Source organism: Crotalus tigris, unplaced genomic scaffold (assembly GCF_016545835.1).
Source record: "Crotalus tigris isolate CLP2741 ecotype Arizona unplaced genomic scaffold, ASM1654583v1 scf7180000018030.5226217, whole genome shotgun sequence".
Lineage (NCBI taxonomy): Eukaryota > Metazoa > Chordata > Lepidosauria > Squamata > Viperidae > Crotalus > Crotalus tigris.
In genome coordinates, this window is record NW_024096786.1 from 2217738 (window position 1) to 2245014 (window position 27277).

At 36.7% G+C, this 27277-nt stretch overlaps 1 protein-coding gene across 4 annotated transcripts in view; it reads left to right on the forward strand.

The window, feature by feature from the left end:
• UTRN (utrophin) overlaps positions 1-27277 on the forward strand; it is a 348263-nt gene that overhangs the window by 77683 nt on the left and 243303 nt on the right. For 3 of the 4 annotated variants that reach the window (XM_039346845.1, XM_039346843.1, XM_039346846.1), the window contains exons 18-26: positions 879-1002; positions 2648-2735; positions 4406-4644; positions 5357-5537; positions 8122-8267; positions 12962-13174; positions 22631-22744; positions 24669-24815; positions 26506-26676. In XM_039346845.1, the coding sequence (XP_039202779.1) occupies positions 879-1002; positions 2648-2735; positions 4406-4644; positions 5357-5537; positions 8122-8267; positions 12962-13174; positions 22631-22744; positions 24669-24815; positions 26506-26676 (1423 nt within the window). The remainder of the gene's footprint in view (positions 1-878; positions 1003-2647; positions 2736-4405; positions 4645-5356; positions 5538-8121; positions 8268-12961; positions 13175-22630; positions 22745-24668; positions 24816-26505; positions 26677-27277) is intronic. The other variant, XM_039346844.1, reaches the window with a different exon arrangement.

Below are 27277 nucleotides of genomic sequence, written 5' to 3' on the forward strand. Positions count from 1 at the left end.
ACTTTCTCTTGTAGGCTGTTCCATTTCTTTCTTCACTGAGTTCACACATGGGGTGGGATACACTTCTTTTTGTTTAGCGTGTTATACGAAGCCGCTCTTTGTGGGTGTGTTAACTAGGCTTGTGGTTTAATGTGGTGAGTTAACTGAGTTAATTCAACTAATTGATGTTAAGAAAACCAAGATTTAGTTCAGGTTATTTTCCAGATGCATGTGTTGGTTACAGAGGAAAGCAGTTGCTTTAGAATTAACAGTAGGGAGGGAGGACTGGACAAACTGTTTTAAGCCTTTAATGGATGTTGTTTATCTCATTGCTTCTCTGGGTGTGAGTCTCCCCAGTTTCAAACTACAGCCACCTTCTTTGGTCACGGGGATGACCAATAACTGGTACAATAACTGTAAGAATCTTTTTGCTGTCATTTTTCAGGAAATAAACTTGCAATAATTTCTGCACTTGCATTTTCTTGACTGTTCGAATATAGTTTGAATATGTGATTTCCTCCCATTATAATGTTTGGAAATTATGGAAGTCTCAGGCATGTATATTTGAAGGAGGCAGCAAGTTGAGGATACTACTTTTAGGGTGAGGAATAGAAGAATGGAGATTATAGTGAGACTCTTAACTATTTTCTTCAAGGCAAAATGCTTTCCCCTCCCAGACTTCACTAAGGTTTCTTGAAGCTTCTGAGAAAAGTTACTATGGAGTATTGTGTATTAATGAGCCTGTGTCCTTCAATAAATGGAACAATACATTTTAGACAGAAGAATAATGGTTTAACTGGAAAGTTGCGGAGGGGAAAGATGATTAAAATGTTTTGACATCTTTGAGTTTTGAATGGGAGGAGAAATTACTCCAAACACTGTTCTGTTTCTTACACTAGGTTTGATGTTGAAATTGTGGAGTTGTTGAATGGGATTGTAAAATCAAAAGCTGCCATTGAGGCCATGGAGATCAAAGAGTACAAGAAGATGAGAGAGACTTCAGGCATGAAAGAAAAACTGAAGGTAAGGAGAAAAATGGGAAGGCATTTTCAGTGAATACATTGTCTTGCTAACAGCTGGAAGTAGACTCTGATAGGAAAGTTTAAATTGAGTTCTATTTATAAATATCTTTTTGGCTAACATAATTATTCTCTACTGGCTACAAGTAATGCCCTTTTACTAATGACAGGCAATGCTCAGAGGTTTAATAGGCATTTCTTCTTTCCGGTTTCCTCCCTTGTATTAAATTCCTTTTTCACATGGGGGGAAGGAAGAACATTTTTAGAGAAAAATCTTACTCTTAAATATGGACCTTGCATAAATTCTCTCAATAAAACAGAGAATGAAGTGAAATCATGATTTCAGCTCATAGAGACATCTAATAACCCTCCGGTCCACCCTGTGGAGAGAAGACATAAAAAATGGAAATGTTCACAATAACTGTTTTAAGCCAATTTTAAATTGCTTAATTACCGTAAGAATATCATCACAGAGATACCTGTAAATACATGCTATGTGAAATATTGTCAGATAGCCTAGAGTTGTTTATGAGCCATAATTGGGAGGGGATGAGGGGGCAGTGGCTTTGTCTTTTGTTTTAATCCTAAATGCAAATTGTGAAACATCACTTGAACCATTTTCTAAAAAATCTTTAATTTTGTTTATAGTAGTTACACTTTGTGGAAAATTGCAATCTGGAATGTTGCCATTAAAAGAACCAAGTTGCTGGTGTAATAATTATATATACAGGTGGTCCTCGAGTTCATTTAGTTACAACGGCACTGAAAAAAGTGTCTTGTGACTATTTTTCACACTTACAACCGTTGCAGCATTCTCCCTGGTCACGTGATCAAAATTCAGATGCTTGGCAACTGCCTCACATTTATGATGGTTGCACTGTCCCAAGGGTCATGTGATCTCCTTCTGCGACCTTCTGAGAAACAAAGTCAATGCGGAAGCCAGATTCACTTAACAATTGTGTTACTAAATTAACAAAAGCGGTGATTCACTGAACAAATGTGGCAAGAAAGGTTGTAAAATGGGGCAAAACTCACTTAACACATTTCTCACTTAGCAGCATAAATTCTGGGCTCAGTTGTGGTCGAACGCCGAGGACTACCCGTGTTTGGAGGGTACTTCCAGAGCATTTGACACTTATTAAGTTTAATGAATTCTTTTCCATGAACCAGAATAGCCTGCTTACAAGGATCTTGACACATTATTTTACAGAGACTCATTTAAGTTTTCTGTCACCCTGATTTGATTTGTATGTCACAGTATCGTTAGAGAGATGGAAAAATCAATGACTAATCTGGAGACACAATGTTTACTTTAAGTAAAGATTATTTAATAAGTGCTAATTGGCTGACAGTGGAGTTTCAGGCTGAGATAAGATGTTCCAAAAGATGTACTATCTGGGGAAGTTACAGCGTTTGAAGACTTAATTTTTGGCTTGTGATGTATGATGATTTCATGAAAATATGACGTAAGTGGAAAGCATTTTGATATTCAGTAAATGCATCCTTGTCTAATTATTTAGTGCTGTAATTCTACTGAATAGTTAGAATTGCTAGTTACTAATTGCAGAGGTGGAAAAAGGCTGGACTTTGTTCAGTGGAATTTTTAAATGTTAGGTTTTCACTTTAAGTTTTATGGCTTTGACTGACAGGCCATGAAAAAAGAAAGAGTGGAAAAAGAGAAAATGTTGAATGAATTGAATCAGGCTGGAGAACATCTGCTGGACCAAATGGGAAAAGGTAATGTTACAATATGATGGAAGGGAGAAGCACATATCTTTTCAATTAATTTCTTTTGTTAATATTTGGAATTTTTAAAAAGTGTGAATCCATCGGCATGTATGTTAATAGAAATTTGTAACAATGCTAGTTATAATTTAATGGTGATGAGATTCCAGGCTATAGGCTGTGTTCTAATGATCTGGGGTCCCAATGTGGCGCTTTCAGAGGTGAAAGTGATCTGTTTTGTAGCAAACCAAGCAGGAAAGGGCTGAGCTCTTGTTTTGTTACAAAATTAATCTCTAACTGGATTTGCCAAGAAGTGTGCTACAGAGCATACCACTTTCACTTCTGAAGTTGCCAGGCACAATTGCTGGCAAAATGTCAGGGTACCATATAATTAGATCATAGCTTACTAATCCAAAAGTTCATCATCATCGGACTGACAGTAGACATGAAAGCCTGCATTCTGTTTTAATTGACAAATGAAAATGGTCCTGTCAATTTTGAGAAGGCAGGACTTAATGAGGGTAAATTCATTAAAGTTTTGCATCTTTAACTTTGTTTTGAGAGGGAAAAAAAACCTTAGTGAAAGCGAATTTTAACAATAAACCGTTCAGTCTTGTTTTTCATCTTCCAGCACATATTATAATAGGTATTCAGTCACTATACTTAAGCCAGGTTTGGAATTTGGCCCAGCCAGATATTGATAAATTACAGTGTCTAGCAACTCCATGATCATGGAGGTGAGGTGAGAGATTTTGAGAGTTTTAGTTTAGTAACATCTGGAATTCAATTAAGGTTCCTCATTCTCAAGCTGTGCTCTTCTTTCAAGCTGTTGAGGACAGTATGTATATAAAATAAAAAGGAACCAGCCCTACAGCAGGGTGAAGTAATTGACACAAGTGAAGCTATGCTGTGGCAGGAGCAAACAGGCTTTAGTTTTTAAATGGAGTAGGAATATTTTGATGGTCATGGCCAAGCAAAATTTAGGCAGCCACACAACTTTTATTAATACATAAGAGCCATGGTGGTGCAGTGGTTAGAATGCAGTATTGCAGGCTAACTCTGCATTCCCACTGCTAGGAGTTTGATCCTGACCAGTTGATTTACCCTTCAATCCTTCTGATGTTGGTAAAATGAGGACCAAGATGGTTACGGGCAATGTGCTGACTCTGTAAACAACTTAGAGAGGGCTGTAAAGCACTATAAAGCGGTATATAAGTCTAAGTGCTATTGCTATTCTGTATGGTTTTTAATTAAACCAGTTAAAAGATAAAACAAAAACATCTGATCACAGATTAATACAGAGAATAAATGCCTAATAAGGAAAAGATTTGTGACTTTGTAATTTCATAATGCAAAAGTATATTTATGACAGTGTTTTTGTCTGCTTTTGTCCCTTTCATTAAAAAGTGAGAATTTAGTTAAATGAAGCCATGTGTCAAATGATAGTTGCAAAATATAAATATACTTTATAAAAAATACATTGATGTGTCCCTTGCACGATGCACAGCCATAATGTGTCTGTTTGTTGTGAACTAGCTTATTGTGCCTTAGAATGATAAGTGAACCAATCCATCACAAAATACGGCTCATAATCCTGATTTAACATCTATAGGTGGAATATAGCTGAAATAAAATCTTCCATGCATTGCAACTTGTACAATTGATTCTTTTTCTTTGTTCAGAAGGACTTCCTACTGAAGAAACAGGCAACGCCCTTAAAAAGCTCTTGGCAGAATGGAAAGGGGCTGCTTGCTATTTGGAAGAAGTAGCAAGAAAAGTGCAATATCAGGATGAAATCAATATTTACTTTAGTGAATTGGATAAGCTTGATAAGTCTGTGAGCGAAAAAGAAGCATGGCTGCAAGACAATTCTGCAGTAGTTGAGCATCAACCATTAGCAGTGTTGCAGGAGTTGTGCCAGGTAAGCTTGAAAACCTTGGTACACAAAATGCAATTATTTATGTTCTATACTGCTAGAGCAGGGATCCCCAACCCCTGGTCTGTGGACTGGTACCGCAGCTTGCCAGCAACCGGTCCCCACAAACAAGCAAAGCTCCATCCACGGGATGCAAGCAGCACACAAAACCATGTCCCCTCTGGTCTGCAGAAAAACCTTTCTCCGTGTAACCGGTCCCTGGTGCCCAAAAGGTTGGGGATCTCTGTGCTAGAGTACAGCCGTTGTCTCATATTTATGTGCCTAGACTTGAACATGATTTTGAAAAGGTCTGTTCAACCAGGTGGGGCAACATAGCTCTAAGAGGAAAAGCTTTTTCCATTGTGGTACTTTTTCTGTGGAATGTTCTCCTTAGAGAGGTTCATCTGGAATCTATATTATGGTCTTCCTAGCACTTAGATGGACAATAGTATTGCTCTAGTCATTATAGGGATCTATTTCAGACTTAATGAATGTTGTTTTGTTGTGGTCTTATTTTTTTTTTTTTTTAATTATTATACTGTCATGACAATGATGGTGATGATGATGACTGCTGTTTTTACCTAAACAGTTGTTGCTGTTTTATTATTTTATATTGTAATTTTAATCATATTTTTAAACTGCCAAAGAAATGAGGTTCTTGGAGTCTTTAAAAACATTATATTAAAAATAACCAATGTTGGCACTCTGTCTTTCTTAGAAGGAACTCAAAAACCTCTTAAGTCTAACTCCTGAAATGGAACATTTGAAGATCAAATGCAAGGAGCTGACATCTCATCCTGCTGCTCCAGACTTTATTGAAGACAGCTTTTGCTCTTTGAACAGCCGCTTCAGTTCTGCCCAGCAGGAACTAGAACTTCTTCTGCAGAAGCTGAAGAGAGGTGTGCTTTGATTTCTATAAAATCTCCCTTCCTCTCCTTTGTATCGTCTTTAGGTTTCTGCTTTTGCTAGGAGCAAAAACCTCACAACTGGGGCTGCTTTCATCCTAGATTTTGGCAAACGTTATATAAATAACCACAAGCATAATCTTAAAAGGGAATAAATAGTTTGGCCTTCTTTTTGTAATGTCAGAAATATCCTCTTTGCCACTCTCCTCCTAGCATCATCTAGATTGGGGCTTTTCTGGAATGAACAGATTTATTAAGTAAATCATTTCAAAGGTTGGTAAAAAGAGAGAGTACAGAATTTCCTAGGTGATGTCAAAACATGTAGTCATTATCTATACAATGCTCTTTTTTCTTTTGGTTGTATTGATTCCAAGGTCAGATCACCCCTTTGGTGTGCTTGAAGGACTTAGAATGGGAGTAAAGATGACATTCTAAAGTGGCAAGGTTTACTTTTATGTTCTGTGTTCTATTAAGCACTTTCCATTATGTCAGACTGTCAGAGTTCAATCTGTCAAGGCATCTAGTATGTCTAAAACACAAGAACTCTCTTCACTTTTTTTGACCTTGAATAGAAAGTCTTAAGTAGCATCATTTGTTATGATGGTTTAATGGATACCCTGCCAGACTAAATGTCTGCCTTGGGCAACTAAACAAAATCACACATATAAAATGTATTACTTAAATTCAGCAATAAACACAGAAAATGTCAGTGTCAATAAAACATTCTAGCAAAACCCAAATGTCAACATGCTTGAAGTTATTTTTGCTCAGTTTTGCCTTAGGTTGAGGCAGTTTTTCTTTCATGCAGCTTAAGTATGCTTGCAATTCCCTATAGATTTTTTTTAAATAGTCAGTTAGATTCAGTTGCCTTTTTTTCCTGTGAAAAGAGGTTTACACTCACAGAATCTTCTTCTGCTTTGGAAGAGAACACTGATTCTGCCCATTGTATTGATTTTCATTTGTGGATTTGCTGCCTTTTTGTCATTATAGGTTGCTAATATTAACCTTAGTCACTATACCAAACTAGCTCTCTAGTTAATACATACACCCCTAATTAAGTTATTATATTAGATGAATGAACATGTTTAAGGTTTGTAGAACAACAAAAGCAAATCAATTCACCTTCAAAATATATTTTAAATATTTATATCAAATACATAAAAATGAAATTGATAATCCTCAGTGGATTCAATTTCCTATGTATTCTTCTAGGAAAATAGAACCCTGGATTGAGATAGTTTTTATATATATATAAAAAAAGAATAATGCAGCAGTTGAATTTGAATTACTAATTGGATATTGATTTTTATAAGTATCAGAAGGTGGACATTATATTATAATTTAATAATTCTAATACTTCAAATTTCCATATAATCAGTCAGAAACTACATGGAAACATCTTATAACTCTCCTGTACAAATTGTGACATGCATAGATAAATAATTGAAGCATCTTTTTTTCCCAACAATTCTAAAGGAAAATGAAGAGGAAAAAAAGTATGAAAGTTTAAACCTGAATTCATTACTCAGGATACAGCCACTAATTTGCTCAGTTGCAATCAATAAAACAAACAGGTCAAGCAGACATAGCTGTGAGACTTGATTAACATTTATGTAAACAACCAATACTACAGATGTTTCTTTCAATGCTAGTTGCAAAAAAGCACCAGGAAACAAGGAGTAATCAGTTGTGTAAGCCATTCTGGATCATAATCAATTCCTATCAATATTAGCACACATTCAGAACTGAATTAAACAGCAGCAGCAGCACATCATAGAACAGCTATTTCAGGCTGTGAAAAGGCATAGAAGAGACACTTTGGCACGATGCTTGCAACCCTTATTTGACATCAACCGTTCAAATAATTGGTCTTTAAAATTTAGATCTCGTGTACATTTTTCTGCGGGGATTCACAGTACAGGTGAGAATTTTTTGAATAAATGACTCAGTTGGTCAGATTTATGTCCACAGACAAAAATCCTTGGCTTCTAACCCAGCTTTTGTGTTGATAGATTCCAACCCTAATGCCATTCCAGCTGTCATATAACTACTCTGTATTTTGAATTATAAAGAAAAATCAATATTACATTGTGCGTCAGCTTTCTCCTACCTGATTATTTCCAGATCAGAGCTCTTCTTGACTCTTGTTGGGAGGGGAATGTTGGCTGCAGATGATCAGTGTAAACCAGTGTTTCTCAACCTTGACAATTGTAAGGCATGTGGACTTCAACTCCCAGAATTCCACAGCTAGCAATGCTGGCTGTGGAATTCTGGGAGTTGAAGTCCACATGCCTTAAAATTGTCAAGGTTGAGAAACACTGGTTGTAAACAAACAGGTATCAGAGTCCTGTTATTGCACTGGCTTTGCAAGAGTTTTAGGGAGCAGTTTATATACATTCATTACAAGAAAGTTTTTTTAAAAAAATGTTTTCATCTAGTAATTATCTTATCAATAATCGAAAAACTCTGTATGTACTATGGGCCAACATTTCTATGGGGTTATATTGCATTGATATGTTTGGTTCAGATTTTATAAGCAAGTTGTTAACTTGAATTTAAATACTTACTTTAAATGCAGAGCTTGAAAGTCAGCCCCCTAAGACTTATTTGGATTCTTTGAAAAAAATTAAGGATGAGTTGAACGAATTGGAAAGCAAAGTGCACTCCATCATGAATTCAGTGAATGACTTGACTCAGGTTGAAAACGCCTTGCTGCAAACAAAGGTATGTTTCTTCTTGGCACTTGGAACTTGAATTCTACTGTAAGTTCAGATGAGGCACAATATGGGAGGATTGTTTCATGTCTTTATCACATTACGTCAGTGTTTCTCAACCTTGACAATTTTAAGGCATGTGGACTTCAACTCCCAGAATTTCACAGCCAGCATTACGTTTTTAACTCTGCTGACTAACATTGGGATGTGGGTGGAAAGTTTCATTGTCTTCTGCATTTTTTTAAAAAAAAGTTGGTGTGAAAACTGCTGCTCAGTGACAGACCACTAACAGAGACATGGAATGCAGAAATGCAGTTAAAAAGGCTGCATTCAAAATATTCATTGAGAAAAACTTTTTTTTTCTTAGAAACAATTTAGGAAGTATTAGCTGAATAGTTTAAGTAGCCAGAATAGTCATTTCCATGCAGAGCTGTCAATTTGCAAGTACAAGGAATATGGGGGTAGCTAAGATTAAGCAGATCACAACCCACTTAAGAAAAAGAACATGACAAATACACAAATGCTAATTTATGTGATGGTGCATCTAGTCATTTGGCAGATTCCAAGTGACTAGCAAAAATGAAGATTTGAGCAACATGATTCTAATCTATTTCTTTTTTTTTAATTGAAAGTTTTTGAATTTTACAAAGCAAATCCCTTCCCCAAACCCCCCACCCTCCCATACCCTCCCCCATCTCCCCAAACCTCCCACACCCTCCCTCAACCTTCCCAGAGCTGAGTACAGGCTTAATTAAAATTTTTCAAAGAAAATAAAGAAAATAAAAAAAACTTAAAACACATATAAATCCTAAACAAGTCTAAATACATTAAATTAAACAAAATATCTTCTCTAAAAGATAATAATTGCAAACATTAAACACACATTATAATATACTCTAAACCTTTTCTAATATTGTACTTATATTATTATCCATCATTCTATAAAGAATCCCCAAAACACAAATTTAAACATTACTTTCTTTAAATATCTATACCTACAATATAAAATCTAATCTCCCTCTTTCTTTACTCTAGAACACAAAAATAAGCATATAAACATTCATTATACCATCAAAACTGGAAACCCATTTAAATAATTAAACTAAATACTTATATTTAAACTTCTTATCTAAAAGTTTCATTCAATCTCCATGATCTTCTCTCCTATCAAAAAAAGGACTTAAAAAACATACAAATCCTAAACAAATCTAAATACGTTTAATTAAACAAATTAACTTCTCTTAAAAATAATAATAATAATAGAAAAAATTATCCATCATTTTATAATATACTTTAAACCTTTTCATATCATACTTATATTATTACCCCAAAACACATATTTAAACATTACTTAAGACATTAAAATTCCCTTATACCTGTTTAAATCTTTACCAATAACAAATTCCTCCACAATAAACACATTCCTTCTCTTATCCATAAGTCTCTTAAAGGTAATTCCAAAAAGTTTATAAATCTTACTTCTCCCACAATTCAATAGTCTTCTGAGTACTTAAACTAAGTACTTAAACTTAAACTTGTTATCTAAAATTCATTCGATCTCCATAATCTTCTCTCCAATAGCCAGTTCCATCCACTATAAACACAATCCTTATCAGTCTCTCTTGTCCATAAACCTCGAAAAAAAATGCTTTAAAATCTGCCCTTGAAGATATCTCCAAAAAATTTGTGAGTCCTGGTTCTCCCACAAGCTCAGGAACCAATAGCTGTGAAGCTTCCTTAACCTCCTTCTTCTGTTGGTCTTTCTCTTTACGTTTATATATTGCACGAGTTGTCCTCTGCTCTTTCATCTCGACTTGTCGAGGCCCCTCAGACTGAAATTTCCCCTTTTTAATTAATATAGGCTCTTCACACTGCAATTCTGCCCTTAAAGGTTGCTCCAAAAAGTTTATAAATCCTGCTTCTCCCACAGATTCAGGAACCAATACTTGTGAAACTTCCTTGACCTTCTTCTGTTGATCCTTTTCTTTACAATTGTATGTTACACAGGTTGTCTTCTGCTCCTCCATCTCTACTTGTTGAGGCCCCTCAAACTGAAGTTTCCCAATTTTCATAAATGTAAGCAGTTCAGACTGCAATTCTGCCTTTTTATCTTCCAAAGCTTTAAACGTGGTAGGTGGCGATGAGCATACCCCCAGGACCGAAGTATAAAAGTCTTTTGCTTTAGAAACAGTATTAAGACTATAACGTATCCCCAGGTAACTCACCACCATTCCAGTCGGAATGTCCCATCTAAACAAAATTTGTCTCTTTTTAAGTTTGTCTGCTAAAAAAGCAAACTCCTTTCTTCTTCTTAAAATTTTAGATGGGATCTCCTTTAAAATTATAACATCTTGTGAAGCAATTTGAAACCTCTTCTTATCAAAAGCTTGTATAATTTCATTGCGCAGAGATCTTTTCCCAAAGTAAATTACCACAATTGGCAAATTCTTTTGCTCTGCCACCACAGAGTTAACTCTAAATGTCTGTTCCATTTCACTAAGTATTTCCTCTTTTTCTCTATTCAAAATCACAGCAAAGTCCTTTGCAACCATCTCTCTCAGATCTCCTTGCACAGACTCACCCAAACCTCTGATTCTTAAGGCATATTCCATTTGTTTATATTGAAGCATAAGAATTTCATCTTGAAAATTTTTCATCTCTTTTTCCATACTTTCAAATTTTCCCTCCATCAATTCCACTTTTTCTACTACCTCTTCTACACGAGAATTCAACTTTTCAAGAATAGAGGCAACACCTTTTAAAGCCAAAACTATCTCTTGCCTCAAAGTCTTATTGTTTTCCTCTAAAATCTCTTTCATTTCTCCCCTAATTTGAAGTACAACGTCTCCCATCATATCTTGCAAATCCTTCACAATTGTTGACTGTGCCAAGGAAGAAGGTGAAGCTATTAATTTAGGTTGTTGCGCTGATGATAACACCGAAGAAGCCACTTTAGGAGCTGTAGGGATTACTGGACGCTTTGGAGCCATCTTAAAAAAATCTTTACTCCTTCTTGGAAATTGCAAAAATTAAGCAAAGGAAAAAAAAAGAAATTAACTCCATAAAATCAAAAAAAAAAAAAATCCTTCAAGAGGAGATCATTATAATAAAGAGAAAGGAGTTCAAAAAAAAGAAAAAAGAGAAAGAAGAAAAAAATAATTAAATAAAAAAAATCCATTCCATTTTTTAAAAATACAAAAAATACAAGAAACAAAAAAATTAAACAAAAATAATAATACTAACACTCCATTCCAATCATTAAAAAAACAAAAAAAAAAAGGGAAAAAGAGAAAGGGAAAAAAAGAAACACCAAGAAGCCTGCCGGTCACCATTCTACCTTTCGAAAAAAAAAAAAAACCACCGAGAGGCTTGCCGATCGCCATTTTACTTTCCCTTTCAACAAAGGGAAAAAAAAATAAAAAGAGGGAATATAAAAGTAAAAATAAATCCTTAGACTTAAAATCCAAATAAAATCAAAGAAAGCAAAAACTAAATCCTCTACTCAGCTCTGTCCGCTTCTAAAAAAAACTCACCAGTTAACTTTAATCGCGGAGGTGGTTGCAGCGGCTTGTTTTGTCCCTAGGGACAAAAGCAGCTGGGAAGCGGAGACAGCCTGAACTCCGTGGGAGCACTCCTCTCGCCCCCCCCCAAAAAACTTTGGGGGAGCATAAGAGGCTCTACCACTATTCAGACAACTCTCTACCCCCCCCCTTTGCCCGGGAGGGGGTTTTTGAACCGCTGAACAGCTGATGTCTGCTGTTCTAGCGATTCAAACACTTACCCAGGAGGACGGCTACAAAGTAGCCGCCATCGTGCGCGCAGATCCACCGGAAGCTCGATTCTAATCTATTTCTGATGTGATCAAAGCAAGGTATGAAATTGGTTCTCATATAAATCATATAAAAACATAGATATATTAATACAATGCCTTTACTAAATCAGTTAAACTAAAGATGCTTTTTTCAAAAGGCAACTGGACTTTGTTTTTCCTTGAAGACATTTCACTTCTCATCCAAGTTGCCTTTTGAAAAAAACAAAAACTTTGGGACAACTATGACCTGGATGACTGAGAATCTTCAAAGCAAAATCAATCAAAGTTATTTTACAGCACAAAGCTATCCCATTTTTAGCAGGTAAACTTGCTGAGATGGGTGATCCTGTGACAATACCCAAAACGTTCTGTGATAATGTATCAGTGTTGGAAAAAGTGGTCGAGTCCTTTAATAGGCAGAATAGTTCAAGAAAAGCTTTTAAAGAGAATGTTGAAATGCATTATTAGCAAGTCAGGATTTATTTTATCTGGGCTTTTCCATCTTGGGTTAGAATTTTAGTTACAGGTAATTAATTGTCCCTTTGATGTCAGTGTCTAGGGTTGTGTGTAGAATTTAATTTTAGATTTTCAAATGTTGAAGATGGATGGAATGATATCTCCAACCATTTTTATTATAAATTGCTGCCTAAAAATCAACACAAGATGTCAATACAAGAATCAGGGTTTTTTATTAGTTTAATATTAATTTAATATTTTTAAAAGTTTTTAATTATACAGTATAATTTTCACTTTGGCACTGGACAGCATCCTAGTTTGATACAAAGATCAGTTTCATTACTCCAGCAAATCAGACTTTTTAAATAGGATATAAAACATGAAGGAACACCATTTTATGTAAATATAATTAATATTTTTATATTTATTCCCTGCAGATGATTTGTGAAACCCTAGAAAATCAAAAAGGCACAGTTGATAAACTTGTTGCAGACACACAAGTATTGGAGAAGCATATTTCTGCTGAAAAATCAAAACTATACAAGAAAGAATTGAAATGTTTGCAAGGATATAGGGATAAATTAAAACTAAAGATTTCTGAAGATGTTCACTTATTGGAAGAAACTGTTTCCAGATTGAGAATATTTGAGGTAACTAGAAATATATTTTGCTTAAATAACTTTCTTGTAAGTATAATATTCCTCATTTTCAAATTAATTTAGGTTCTGCAGCAAGTTATAATGTCAATACCTGTTTATATGATTCCAAATGGTATGTCAATTATGTGAGTCAATCATTCTGCAGGCAGAACTTATTGCAGTGGAATGGAAAAATTTAACAATATATCGCCTTGTTCAGTGAAAGTCAGTCTAAAAACTAAATAAGCAGAAATAAATTATTTTGGTAGTTTCTTTAAGATTTCATATCTGGCACGCATTAAAAATGAAATTTAGTTGCTTGCTCTCAAAATTGTATATATGCATAACACACATTTAAACATGCTGTATACAACATATATATGAACTTTCATCCTTACATATAAATAACATATAAATATTAATCACTGTCCATCTTGAATACATAACGGAAGGAAGGAAGGAAGGAAGGAAGGAAGGAAGGAAGGAAGGAAGGAAGGAAGGAAGGAAGGAAGGAAGGAAGGAAGGAGGGAAACTTGAGAGTTCACAAGGTTAATACTGTATGAAACAAAACTGTGACTGAATCTGGATGTTCTGCTTCGGATACCATTAAGCCTCCTCCCAGAAGGTAACAAGGAAAACAGTTTGTGAAGAGGATGTGTAGTGTCCCGGACAATCTTGTGGACTCTGCTCAAGAAATGCTTATATGCTATGACCTGGATGAAAGGGAGGGAACTGCCAATAATCTTTTCTGCCATCCTCACCACTCTCTGCACTGCCTTCCTGTCTGAAGCAGTGATGCTTCCAAACCGTAATGCTGTATGATAGGATGCTCTCAATCCTCCCTCTGTAGAAAGTGGTAAGGATAGGGGAAGAAAGATGTGCTTTTCTCATGCAATGTGGAAAATGCAGGCGCTGCTGTGCCCGCTTCACCAGTTTCTCAGTGTTGAGTGACCAAGCCAGCCTACTCGTTAACTGCACACCCAGGAATTTGATTCTTGTAACCATCTCCACAGGTGAATCATTAATACATAGAGGAGTGTGGCTGTGCCTGCCTTTTCTGAAATCGACAATGATCTCTTTGGTTTTTCCAATGTTTAAAACTAGGCTGTTTTTCTTACACCAGTTCATCAAACTTTCAACCTCCTTGCAATAAGCACCCTTATTGCCATCTTGAATAAGGCCCACTACTGTTGTATTGTCTGCATATTTCACAATATGGTTGGTGGCAAACCTAGCACAACAGTCATGGGTCAATAGGGTGAACAGCAGCGGACTTAGGACGCAGCCCTGAGGAGAATCTGTGCTCAAGAAAATGGTGTTGGAAATATTTGTTTCAGCTCACACATACTGGGGGACTATCAGTAAGAAAATCAAGAATCCAGTTGCACAAAGGGGTGTTTAAGCTGAAAAGGCCCAGTTTGTCTATTAGATGTTGGGGAATGATTGTATTAAATGCCGAACTGAAGTCAACAAACAGCAAGGTTGACAAAATGTACATGAGTATTTCTTTCCTCCAAGTGCTCCAAGCTCAGATGGAGAACAGAAGAAATAGCATCTTCTGTAGAGCGATTTAGTCGGTAAGCAAACTGAACTGGGTCAAGTGCTGGCGGGAAGCTATATACAATAATGTCCTTTATCAGCCTCTCAAAGCATTTCATAATGATGGATGTCAATGCAACACTTTATGTTGTTTAGTGCCTGTAAATATAAATTTTAAACTTTAAACTTGATGTTGTAAAATTCTCCAGTGATTGTATGTATATACTTGGTTTCAAACTACTGTTTAGTTGAGAAAATGGGGCTTGATTTATTAGCTGACATTTAAAACATTTATTTCCTGCATGGTTGTTTTTTCCCTCTCTGCTGTAGAACGACAATGAATATTAACTGTTTCTGTAAAGCAGGGCTCATGCACTCAGTGTAGTGACAGAATGGATAATAGACTAAAATAATAGTCCCAACAACTTTCTGGATTAGTTGACACATTTGCAATTATGACAGCATATCATTGGTGCAATCACAGAATAGTTCCAGAGGTCCAGGGCTTCTAGATTCATACAGTACTGCTACATTTGGCACTCTTGATAATGGTATAACATTAATCATTTGACCTCTGAATATATTTCCTAAGAAAGAACTAGTATGGGTGCACTATTTTTAGTTTTGAAGAATATCTGTGAAGGAGCTCAAAGGGCACTCAAAGGTATTATTTGAAATGAAGTTCAATGGGCTATTTGTGAGATCATATAATCTCATATAATCATATAAAACCAAGAATTTATCTCTCATCAGCTTGAGGGGATGAAGATATTAGTGGATATAGAAATTCTGAAACATCAAAGGAAATAATGGCCAGAGAGAATAAGAATAAACACCTTTGAGTTTGAAAATCAGAAAAAAACATTTTGGTGAGGACAATACATGGAAAGGGAAAATGGAAACTAATAGGAGAAACAGATGAAAGGCAAAATATTAGCTATTAGTAGGATAAATTAGAGACCTAGAAGCAAATGATAGAATAACATTCTGACAATATTTAGAAGGGATGGGTATTCAAGAACAGGAAAAAATGTAGATGTCTTTAAATGCAATCTAGTTTGAGTCAAAAGAGGGAAAAAAAGTGATTGATTTGGAGAGTCCAGAGTTAGTGGTCCATAAGGAATATTTAACCTTAAAATGATTCTTTTAATAATATATAACTATTAGTCAGTAATAGTTATATGGTATTCGCAGTACCCTTTTCAGTCATGGAAACTGTCCTATCTGTAAACAAATCACTAGTCTACAAGGACAGATTACTTATCTAGGGTCTGTGATCTCTGCTCTTCAGGCAGAAATTAGGTGTCCAGTTCAGCCCCTCTACTCCACTGAGCCTACAAGCTATCAGCCCCCTCTAACACAAAGATCCTGCAGGAGAAGGGCAGTGTGGAGAACCGTAGGATGTGGCAGGGTGAGAGCTGTGAACCATAAATACAAAGCTTTTGCTGTGTCCCTGCACAACAGATACAGTGCCCTTGCTGACCTTAATAGGGACATTAAGGAGATAGGTAAAGGTATTTGTGATGACAACTCAAATAAGCAGGGGATCTTGGTCCGAGATGAAGAATTTATTTTCAACAGGGAGAAGTGCAAATCAGGTATTACACATCAGTCATGCAAGAACAGAAAGGCACCCAAAAAGAGAAGCCACCTTCTGGTTGGTGATTCAATTATAAGGGATGTAAATTTAGGAAAGGACACAGAGGTTTCGAATGAGGTCAAGTGTCTTCCAGGTGCTACTGCCAGTAGGGACAAGAAGCGTACTTGTAAAATAATCAAGAATGCCAACAAGGACTGTGATGTGGAGGCTATTATACATCTTGGCACTAACGATCTGTCCCAAAAAGATGTACTCACTGTGCAGAATGACTTTCAGAGCCTGGGGCAGAAACTTAGCAGAATAGTCTGTAGGCTTATTTTTTCAGAGGTCTTACCAGTGTATAAGGACCAAAATGGAAAAGGCCAGCGTATAGCACAATTCAATATGTGGCTAAAGGAGTGGAGTAAAGGGGAAGGCTTTGGATATATTAGTCACGATGTCAGCAGCTGGTCCAATGAAGAAATGTACAAAAGAGATGGTTTGCATCCATCAAAAAAACGACTTGAGTTACTTGGCTATAAATTCACAGATTTTCTGGAGTAATATTTTAACTAAATAGCAGGGACAGTGAGCTAACTGATACAGAACATCCCTGTCCCCGGCAATCTAAAAATTATAGGGCTATCGGTGCATGTAACATAGATGTGTGTGTGTGGACAAGAACATCAATCTTGCTGTCAAGCAAAATCAAGCTCTTAATAGCGAGTGGCACACAAAGTGCACTAACCAAATAGGTGGTAAGACATTAGGGGAACTCAGGCACCACACAGGTTATATAGGACGTAAACACAGGGTTGGTCATAAAGGACTCAAATGTCTATACACAAATGCACAGAGTATGAACAGCAAACAGGGTGAACTAGAAATTCAGGTTAATGAGGGCAGATATGATATTGTTGCCATAACGGAAACATGGTGGGACAAAACCCACAAATGGAACACACAGCTAGAGGGATTTAAATTATTTAAAAGAAACAGACCAAATAAAAGAGGAGGTGGAGTTGCTCTCTATATAAGAAATAACTACATCTCTACAGAAATACAGCACAACAATGATGAAAACTGTCCTGAATGCATATGGGTCAATATAAAAGGGGGAGTACGACATTGCCATAGGTGTATACTATAGACCACCCAACCAAACACAGGAAATAGATGAACTTTTTGCTAGTCAGCTAACTAAGGTATGTAGGTAGCACATCACAATAATAATGGGGGACTTTAAGTACCCTGACATCAACTGGGAGACAAACTCTGCACCAAGTGAAAAATCAAACAGATTCCTGACAAACCTAGCAGACAACTTTGTGTCCCAAAAAGTAGAGAAGGGAACTAGAGGATTAGCCATTTTGGACCTAATTCTCACTAACAGAGATGAAATGATAGAAGGTATTGAAGCCATAGGAACCTTGGGAGGAAGTGATCATGCAATATTGGAATTCAACATTATGGAAGCACAAGCAATAGAACACAGTCAAACTAGAGTTTTGGACTTCAATAAATTTAGAGAGGGTTTGGGAAGAATTCCATGGATGAGAATCCTCCAAGGGAAAACAACTCAAGAGGCTTGGGAAATTTTGAAAAGTGAGATAATAAAGGCCCAGTCTAGCACAATACCAACAAAGAGGAAAAATAACAGCTCTCAAAAGAAATCAGCATGGCTGCATAAAGAACTCTCTGATCAATTGAAAGATAAAAAGGACAAGTATAGAAAGTGGAAAGAGGGACACATAACTAAGTCAGAATATCAGCAAATAGCCCAAGCTTGTAAAGATGAAGTGAGGAAAACTAAGGCTCAAAATGAACTAAGGCTTGCAACCAAAGTCAAAAATAACAAAAAAGCTTCTTTCAATGTGTAAAAAAACAAGAAAAAAGTGAAGGAAATGATTGGTCCATTAGTGGGTGAAAGTGGCAAGAAGGTGACAAGCAACAGGGAGAAAGCAGAACTATTTAACTCGTTTTTCGCATCTGTCTTTACACAAAGGGAAAAAACAGACCAACCTATCAAAAATAGTGCCATAAAAAACAAAATAGAAATACAAGTTAAGAGAGGCAAGAAAATGGTAAGTGAACACCTGTCCAGCCTAGACGAGTTCAAATCACAAGGACCAGATGGATTACACCCCAAGGTTCTTAAGGAACTGGCAGATGTGATCTCAGAACCACTGAACTATATTTTTCAAAGATCCTGGAGCACTGGGGAACTACCAGAGGACTGGAAAAGAGCTGATGTAGTTCTCATCTTCAAAAAAGGGGAAAAAAATGACCCAGTAAATTACAGACCTATCAGCCTGACCTCAATACCTGGGAAGATTCTGAAAAAGATATAAGGGCCTCCATTCTAAAAATTGAGCAAATATCTTTGGGACTATAGTATGTTCCATCAGTTTTGGACACATTTCATAAATGAATAAAAATTGGAGGTAGAGCTAAGAATATAAGAACTGGACAAACATTTATAGAATAGAATAGAATAGAATAGAATAGAATAGAATAGAATAGAATAGAATAGAGCTGGAAGGGACCTTAGAGGTCTTCTAGTCCAGCCCCCTGCTCAAGCAGGGGAACCTATACCATCTCAGACAGGTAATTGTCCAGTCTCTTGAAAATTTCCAGTGATGGAGCACCCACGATATCTGAGGGTAAGCTGTTCTACTGGTTGATTGTCCTCACTGTCAGGAAGTTTCTCCTTAATTCCAGGTTGCTTCTCTCGTTGATCAGTTTCCAACCTTTGTTTCTCATCCTTCCCTCTGGTGCTTTGGTGAACAACCTGGCCCCCTCTTCTTTGTGGCAGCCTCTCAGATACTGGAACACTGCTATCATGTCTCCCCTATTTCTTCTTTTCTTTAGACTAGCCAAACCCATGTTCTGCAGCCATTCTTCATATGTTTTAGTCTCCAGGCCTTTGATCATCTTAGTTGCTCTTCTCTGAATTTTTTCCAAGCCCTCAACATCTTTTTTGTGATATGGTGACCAAAATTGGCTGCAGTGAGAATTTAATTCTAAATGTGAATGTTGCTGAATCTAAAATGTATGGTTCTGGGGCATGGCTGAGGATTTAGTTGTTGTTTGGAATGAGAGAGTAACAATAGCCCTAGACCCGTGGTGGCAAACCTATGGCACGTGTGCCACACGTGGGACGCAGAGTCGTTTCTCTGGGCATGCACGGCATCGCCCCAGTCCTAGGCCTTCAGCTGGGTTTTATAAAACCTTTTCACTTTAGGCCTTCACCACCGTGTGCAAAAAAAAAAGGTTCAATCAATCAATCAATTTTAACTTCTCGTGGGGAAAAAAAAATCTCGCAAAGTTGGAATTGATTGATTGAACTTTTTTATTTCTCCCAGTCTGCCGTTACCACCACAGCCATACCCGCTCAGTGGCTACACCCACCCAATGGGTCACACCTACTCAATGGGGCACACCCACCTGGCACCCGGTGATACATAAGTGGGTTTTGGGGTGCAGTTTGGGTACTCGGTACTAGGCCATCACTGCCCTAGACAGAACTGTACCTGCATGGACCCTCTATGTCCTTGTATCCTGGAACCTGTACTGGTTTTCAGAGGAACTCCAGGAGATGAATTGGCATAAGAAACGCCCATATTCCTCCTGAAGTAAAACTGTTAAAGTGTGAGTGAGAGCCTTTCTTAAGGTTTACCTCATGACAATAAGAGCAGCAAAACATAGTAATTTTTTTCTTTATTACATTTATGGACAACTAGTTGGCAGCCATGTGTAAAGCCTGTTAAGGACGGTCCAGAAGAACATTGCAAGGTATTGTGAGCATTATTCTAGGCATCTGTCAAATAAAGTCCCTTGGATTTTATTGGAATTTGACTCTGTGCAGATCAGTGGGGTTGGATGAATCTGTTAGTCCTGATAAACTGGAGAAAGTTTTTGGAATTGCGAGCTCAGGGTTCTGCTACCCAATGTGCACTAGGTTACTAGTAGGTTCTTTAAGACAGGGGTACCCAATCCCCAGCCTGCAGAGTGGTACTGTCCATGGCCCTTTGGAAACCGGGCCATGCAAGCAGCAAATGAGCTCATGAAGCTCCATTTGTGCAAGCGGGTGTGCACGTGAAATCATCCCCTCCCCTGCCGCTGCTGCAGCTGATCCATAGAGCTGAAAAGATCGAGGACTGCTGGTTTTAAGGATTCAAGACAATGACTAAACAAAATTGCGGAGGAAAAAAAGTTCAGATGTTTAGTGAAGTAATATACAGTGGGGCAAAAAAGTATTTAGTCAGTCACCAATTGTGCAAGTTCTCCCACTTAAAAAGATGAGGCCTGTAATTGTCATCATAGGTAGACCTCAACTATGAGAGACAAAATGAGGAAACAAATCTAGAGAATCACATTGTCTGATTTGGAAAGAATTTATTTGCAAATTATGGTGGAAAATAAGTATGTGGTCAATATCAAAAATTCATCTCAATACTTTGTTATATATCCTTTGTTGGCAATGACAGAGGTCAAACGTTTTCTGTAAGTCTTCACAAGGTTGGCAAACACTGTTGCTGGTATGTTGGCCCATTCCTCCATGCAGATCTCCTCTAGAGCAGTGATGCTTTGGGGCTGTCACTGGGCAACACAGACTTTCAACTCCCTGCAAAGGTTTTCTATGAGGCTGAGATCTGGAGACTGGCTAGGCCACTCCAGGATCTTGAAATGCTTCTTATGAAGCCACTCCTTCGTTGCCCGGGCGGTGTGTTTGGGATCATTGTCATGCTGAAAGACCCAGCCACGTTTCATCTTCAATGCCCAGTGTAGTGTGTTACTGATGGTTGCCTTTGTTACGTTGGTCCCCGCTCTCTGCAGGTCATTCACTAGGTCACCCCGTGTGGTTCTGGGATTTTTGCTCACCGTTCTTGTGATCATGTTGACCCCACGGGCTGAGATCTTGCGTGGAGCCCCACATCGAGGGAGATTATCAGTGGTCTTGTATGTCTTCCGTTTTCTAATTATTGCTCCCACAGTTGATTTCTTCACACCAAGCTGCTTGCCTATTGCAGATTCAGTCTTCCCAGCCTGGTGCAGGTCTACAATTTTATTTCTGGTGTCCTTCGACAGCTCTTTGGTCTTCACCATAGTGGAGTTTGGAGTGTGACTGTTTGAGGTTGTGGACAGGTGTCTTTTATACTGATAACAAGTTCAAACAGGTGCCATTAATACAGGTAATGAGTGGAGGATAGAGGAGCCTCTTAAAGAAGAAGTTACAGGTCTGTGAGAGCCAGAAATCTTGCTTGTTTGTAGGTGACCACATACTTATTTTCCACCATAATTTGCAAATAAATTCTTTCCAAATCAGACAATGTGATTGTCTGGATTTGTTTTCTTATTTTGTCTCTCATAGTTGAGGTCTACCTATGATGACAATTACAGGCCTCTCTCATCTTTTTAAGTGGGAGAACTTGCACAATTGGTGGCTGACTAAATACTTTTTTGCCCCCCTGTAACTTACAAAAGAAAGTATACCTAATGTCCTTTCTAAAGCAGACAGGAACTGTAAAAGCCTACATTTGACAGGGCCAGGTTATATGCTAGATTACTTGTCTCCACTTATTTTTACCCATCAGATCTAACAGGGTGAACATTTTCCAGTTTCTTCTATGAATGTGATATATAAGAGATGTGCCTTCTGTCTCATGGAGCCTGTTGAGTTCCATGAGATCTGGATGGCCGTGACCATAAGATTTCAAAATCTTGGCTTTTCCCTGAAGCACTGGGGCCAGATGGTTAGGCGAAGCTAGTTGGCTTGGCTGTGCTTTGCTTGCCTACTATTTGATTTGCAACAGGAAGGAATTTTTTTAATCTTAGGCACATTGCATTTGATATTTATTACAGTTGCTTTTAATCATTGTGGGCTGCTGCTCTTCTTGGCCTTTAACCTATTGTTAGCTGCCCAGAGTTGCATTTGTGAGATTGACAGCCATGTAAATCATATAAATAAATAATCCTACATAAATGTAATAAAAAATTGTATTTTTGGTCACATGTTTTTCTATTTTACTGAAATATGACTCTGGTCCTTGCTCAGTTCCAAGATAGGAGTCTAAAGGGTTGTAAATCTACTATTCAGGCAACTCAGAAACTGTTTTTTTCCTTGTTTAATGTAGTTACTACTCTATGTTGACTGTCATTTAAAAATATGTCTGTCTAGTGGATTTCTTGGTTAACAAGTATTTACATGAACCTAGTAAAATGTTATGAGCAGATATTTGCATTTTTAAAATATACATGGTAACTAATTATAGACAATTGAATATTTGGCCTTTGAGTAATACTGTACATCACATTACAGAACATTAACTTTCGTATATTATATCCAGGCTGATTCAAAATTAGTTCAGAGGTGGCTGGATTCTGTGAAAGAGTTCCTAATGAAAGACCAAATGAAGCAAACAGAATCTGAATGTCTTCAGAAACAGCTTGATCAATGCATGGTAAGATTTATCAATTTATTATACTATTGTATATTTACATTTTGTTTGACTGTGTCTAAACATTGTGAAGAACACTGCATGAAGCTTCTGTTATCAAGGAGCTATTATTGCTATATTTTCAATTTGTGCATGCAGAGTAATAATGCAAATGCAAGATGGAAGAAGGAAGTCTCTTTTTATGTATGTCATCGGTGGAATCCAATAAGCTATCTGTAGCCTGGTTCTTAGCACACAAAGAATCTTATGTGCTGATTCACAGATGCTACCCATAAACATCTTAATTGTTATGATAAATGTTTAGAAAAAGAATATAGACTTTTTAGCATTTTGTATTTTTATGCTCATTCTCTTTGGCACATCTAGTTACCATCCCTTTACTTTTATTCTTAGAGGAAAATTTCCCTAAGGAAATCCCTCTCCTCCTTTAATTAAAAGCAATTTATTAGAGCTATTAGCTCTTTTTGGTCCTAGTCTCCACTTGCAAGGTAGCAGTAATGATGTAGGTCTGATGAGTGGCTTGACAGATCTGGGCTTGCTTAATTTCAGTTGTACCAGCCTTTGAACCCTTGGAGGTTTGGATTATCTTTTTTTTTTTTACAAGCCAAATCAGATACGTAGAGAATATGCTGAAAAAATGTCCCCCTTTGGGTTAATTATGAAATTTTACTGATGTTTCAGAAGCAAGACTTTTTAGTAGGGCAACCACTATGCATAATGGCAGATTCTCCACATTATAGACATAAACCCTTATGTGATGGTATACTTTCTCTGGGCAGTAAATAGGGTTCTTCCGTTTTCCTAATGCATGGTTTTAGTTCATGAGTCTCCGGTATGGGGCTCACAGAAAGAGAAAAATGAATAACGAATAGTGGCATCCATTCTCATCCATACTTTTTTTTAGCTGCTGGAGTCTTCCAAAACAGAACTGAATCAGTGTAGTTCTTGCCTTCATCTTGTATGTCATAAAAATTATTTCTTTTTAAATTTGTCAGTTAGGCCGTCATATCTGGAACCAAAAGTTGAAAATCTGTAGATACTCCCATATCTAATGCTTATTCTATCAAAGATAGACATTTTATAATCAGCTGAAACTAGCATCATAGGATCTTTGGAACCAGCTTTTAGGCAGATCCTAACTGTAGCATAGTTATGTTGGTATCAGTGCTAGTGTGAATTAGATGTATTCATTTTGTAGCTGTGTCAGTCATCAAGAATATCATGAATCTTTTATGGATTTGATCAGTATTGAAGCTTTTGTGTTCACAGGGAGATACATAAATCCATTGCTTATTTTACCTACTTTCTTGTATTTAATAGACACCTTTCTTATTATTCAGCTTTGGTGTTAAGTGATAGGGGCTATTGACATAAATAAATAAATAAATATTAAAAAAAGAAAAAAAGATGTTTCCTTTATTTGGGTAAATGCCCTTGGATATCTGAAGGACTGCTATCTCGATTGCAGCCATTAGCTTGGTTAATATAGTTATGTAGTTTAGTTCTACTATGTGTGCTGTATGAACACTGACATTTTTAAATGATAGTTTATCATTAAGCATGTTATGTGTATCCAGATTTTTTTTTTTATCAAACCAAAGATTAAGTAACCATTTATCCCTTAAATCTCCTTCCAGGGATAAAAACCTTATCATTAATAAATGGTCATTTTGCCACCAAATTTTGGTGATTCAATATTACAGTGTAAAGTGTGATTAAGGAGTTGCTCACCCCTGGTTAATATGAGATAATGAAATGACATTCCCCCCCCCTCTGTATGTCCATATATTAAATTATTTTGCTAATTATTTTTTTCAAACATAATAGTAAGTCTTTGAAATCCATAAAAGTGTCTCAGAAATAAGCAACATCTCAAGTTGCATCTTTGGAAATAGATATTAAAATACGTTTTCTCATTTATGAACAGCTGTTTATTATTGAAATGGAAAAGATTGAGTTGTCTCTAAAAGAGATGAAGGAAATTGATTCTTCTTTAAGAAGCCAGCCTGCTAATGCTTGGGTGAAATCCAAACTGATAGACATTCAATCCCAGTGGGACAAACTAAGCAAGCAGGTTAGTTCTTTGTATTATTACTCTTGCATTTTCATATCTGTCATTGTACTCAAGTAGTAGCATTGTTACATGCATTGCAACCAATCAATATCAAACGTAATGTTTTATTTTCAACATATAAAATCCCACTTTCATATTTACAAGTGCCTAAATGAAAATGCAAACTAAATACTCTATGTTGTTGTTGTTAGTTGTGAAGTCATGTCCGACCTATCGCGACCCCATGGACAATATTCCTCCAGGCCTTCCTGTCCTCTACCATCTTCTGGAGTCCATTTCAGCTCACGCCTACTGCTTCAGTGACTCCATCCAGCCACCTCATTCTCTGTCATCCCATTCTTCTATTGCCCTCAATCTTTCCAACATTAGGCTCTTCTCCAGTGAGTCCTTCCTTCTCATTAGGTGGCCCAAGTACTTGAGTTTCAACTTTAGGATTTGGCCTTCTAAAGAGCAGTCAGGGTTGATCTCCTCTAGGACTGACCGGCTTGATCGCCTTGCAGTCCAGGGGATTTGCAGGGGTCTTCTCCAGCACCATAGTTCAAAGGCCTCAATTCTTTGTCACTCAGCCTTTCTTATGGTCCAACTTTCACAGACATACATTGCAACTGGGAAAACCATGGCCTTGACTATACGTACTTTTGTTGGCAGGGTGATGTCTCTGCTTTTTAGTATGCTGTCTAGATTTGCCATAGTTTTCCTCCCCAGGAGCAAGCGTCTTTTAATTTCTTACGTTACTCTATAAGAAACCATCAATTTTATAATAAACCAATTTAATTTTAAAACTATAGAACTAATATACAGTGCTATAATTTAATATAGTAAACATGGGATGAATTACAACTTCCAATATTCTTTATTGTTGGTTGGCAGTTATGTAGTAATTCAGCTAGAGGGCTATAAGATTTGATATAGTGTAAACTAGGCTCTGGGATGTTTTCAGTTCAAATTTTATTTTTTAAGTCACCTTGCCAGATAGATGATGCTGTTTTAGGCTAAATTCCTTATCTGTTTGAAATTCTCATCCAAAAATATATCAAATGAGCCATTTTGTTTAACTGGTAGGGCAATTGTTGTTGCTATTTATACTGATAGGAATTTTTCAATATTTCCATATCATCTAAATGATAAGATTTTACCCACACTATAACTCTGTTTCCTTGCATCCCTCATGCTCTTTAGAAAACATAAAAAATGACATCATTCTTTCAGGTTAGTCAGTCTATACTCTGGACTGGACTTGTGAACATACTCAATAGGAAGAAAATATTTTAAAACACAGTTCATTAAGTGGAACTGAGAGTGTTAGTAATGGGTTAGTCTTGTATGAAATCTAAATACTTGCAACAAGAATCTGTTGCTAATTCACTACTGCTAACATATTTTATTAACCCTCATGATAACTATGATCACCACCACCACATCATTATCATCATGGGTTACTTCATTGTTAATGTGAACAGTAAATAATTAAAAATTAAGCAGAACTGTATTAGTTACGTTTGCCAGTTCTTGTAATTATAGAATATTATTTCCTAGATTTCCTGTTGAAGAAAATGCTGAACGTTACTATCTCAAAATAACTTTCACTATTCTATTGATCATGTGTTTTTCATCAGTTGTACAGCACTCTTTAAATAATATGAGTTTAAATAATGCTGTCCACCTTACGTTGCTTTGCTTGAATTGCTAGATCATTAGCCATAAAAATCAATTATCAGAAAATCAAGAAAAAGCTGTCAATCTCAAAAAGGATGTGGCGGAAATGCAAGAATGGATGGCTCAGGCTGAAGAGGAATATTTGGAGAAGGATTTTGAATATAAGAATCCAGATGAGCTAGAGAATGCAGTGGAAGAAATGAAGGTCAGGAATACTTGGAAAGCATTTTAAAAATGATAGTCACTAAACATGGGTGTGTAATAGTTGTTGTTGTTGTTGTTGTTATTGATCATCACATAGTCAGCCAGATTTGGATTTGGATTTGGCATTTTTGTCTACCTATCGAGTCTTTACCAAGGATCTGGGTTGGCAGATGTGGATGTTTGATGGTATTACAGATATCGTCGCAGGATGGAAGCAGTTCCTAGTAAGGCTGCCTTTTGCAATTTACTAATGACGAATTTGTCAATGCTGATGGTGTTCAAGTGGTGCTCCAGTTGTTTTGGGATTGCACCCAAGGCGCCTATTACTATTGGTACTACCCTTGCTTGTCTTTGCCACATTATTTCTATTTCTTCTTCTTCTTCTTCTTCTTCTTCTTCTTCTTCTTCTTCTTCTTCTTCTTCTTCTTCTTTCTTCTTCTTCTTATTCTTCTTCTTCTTCTTCTTCTTCTTCTTCTTCTTCTTCTTCTTCTTCTTCTTCTTCTTCTTCTTCTTCTTCTTCTACTACTACTACTACTACTACTACTACTACTATTATTATTATTATTATTACATCAGAATGTCCTTGTCCAGAAAGTTTTTCA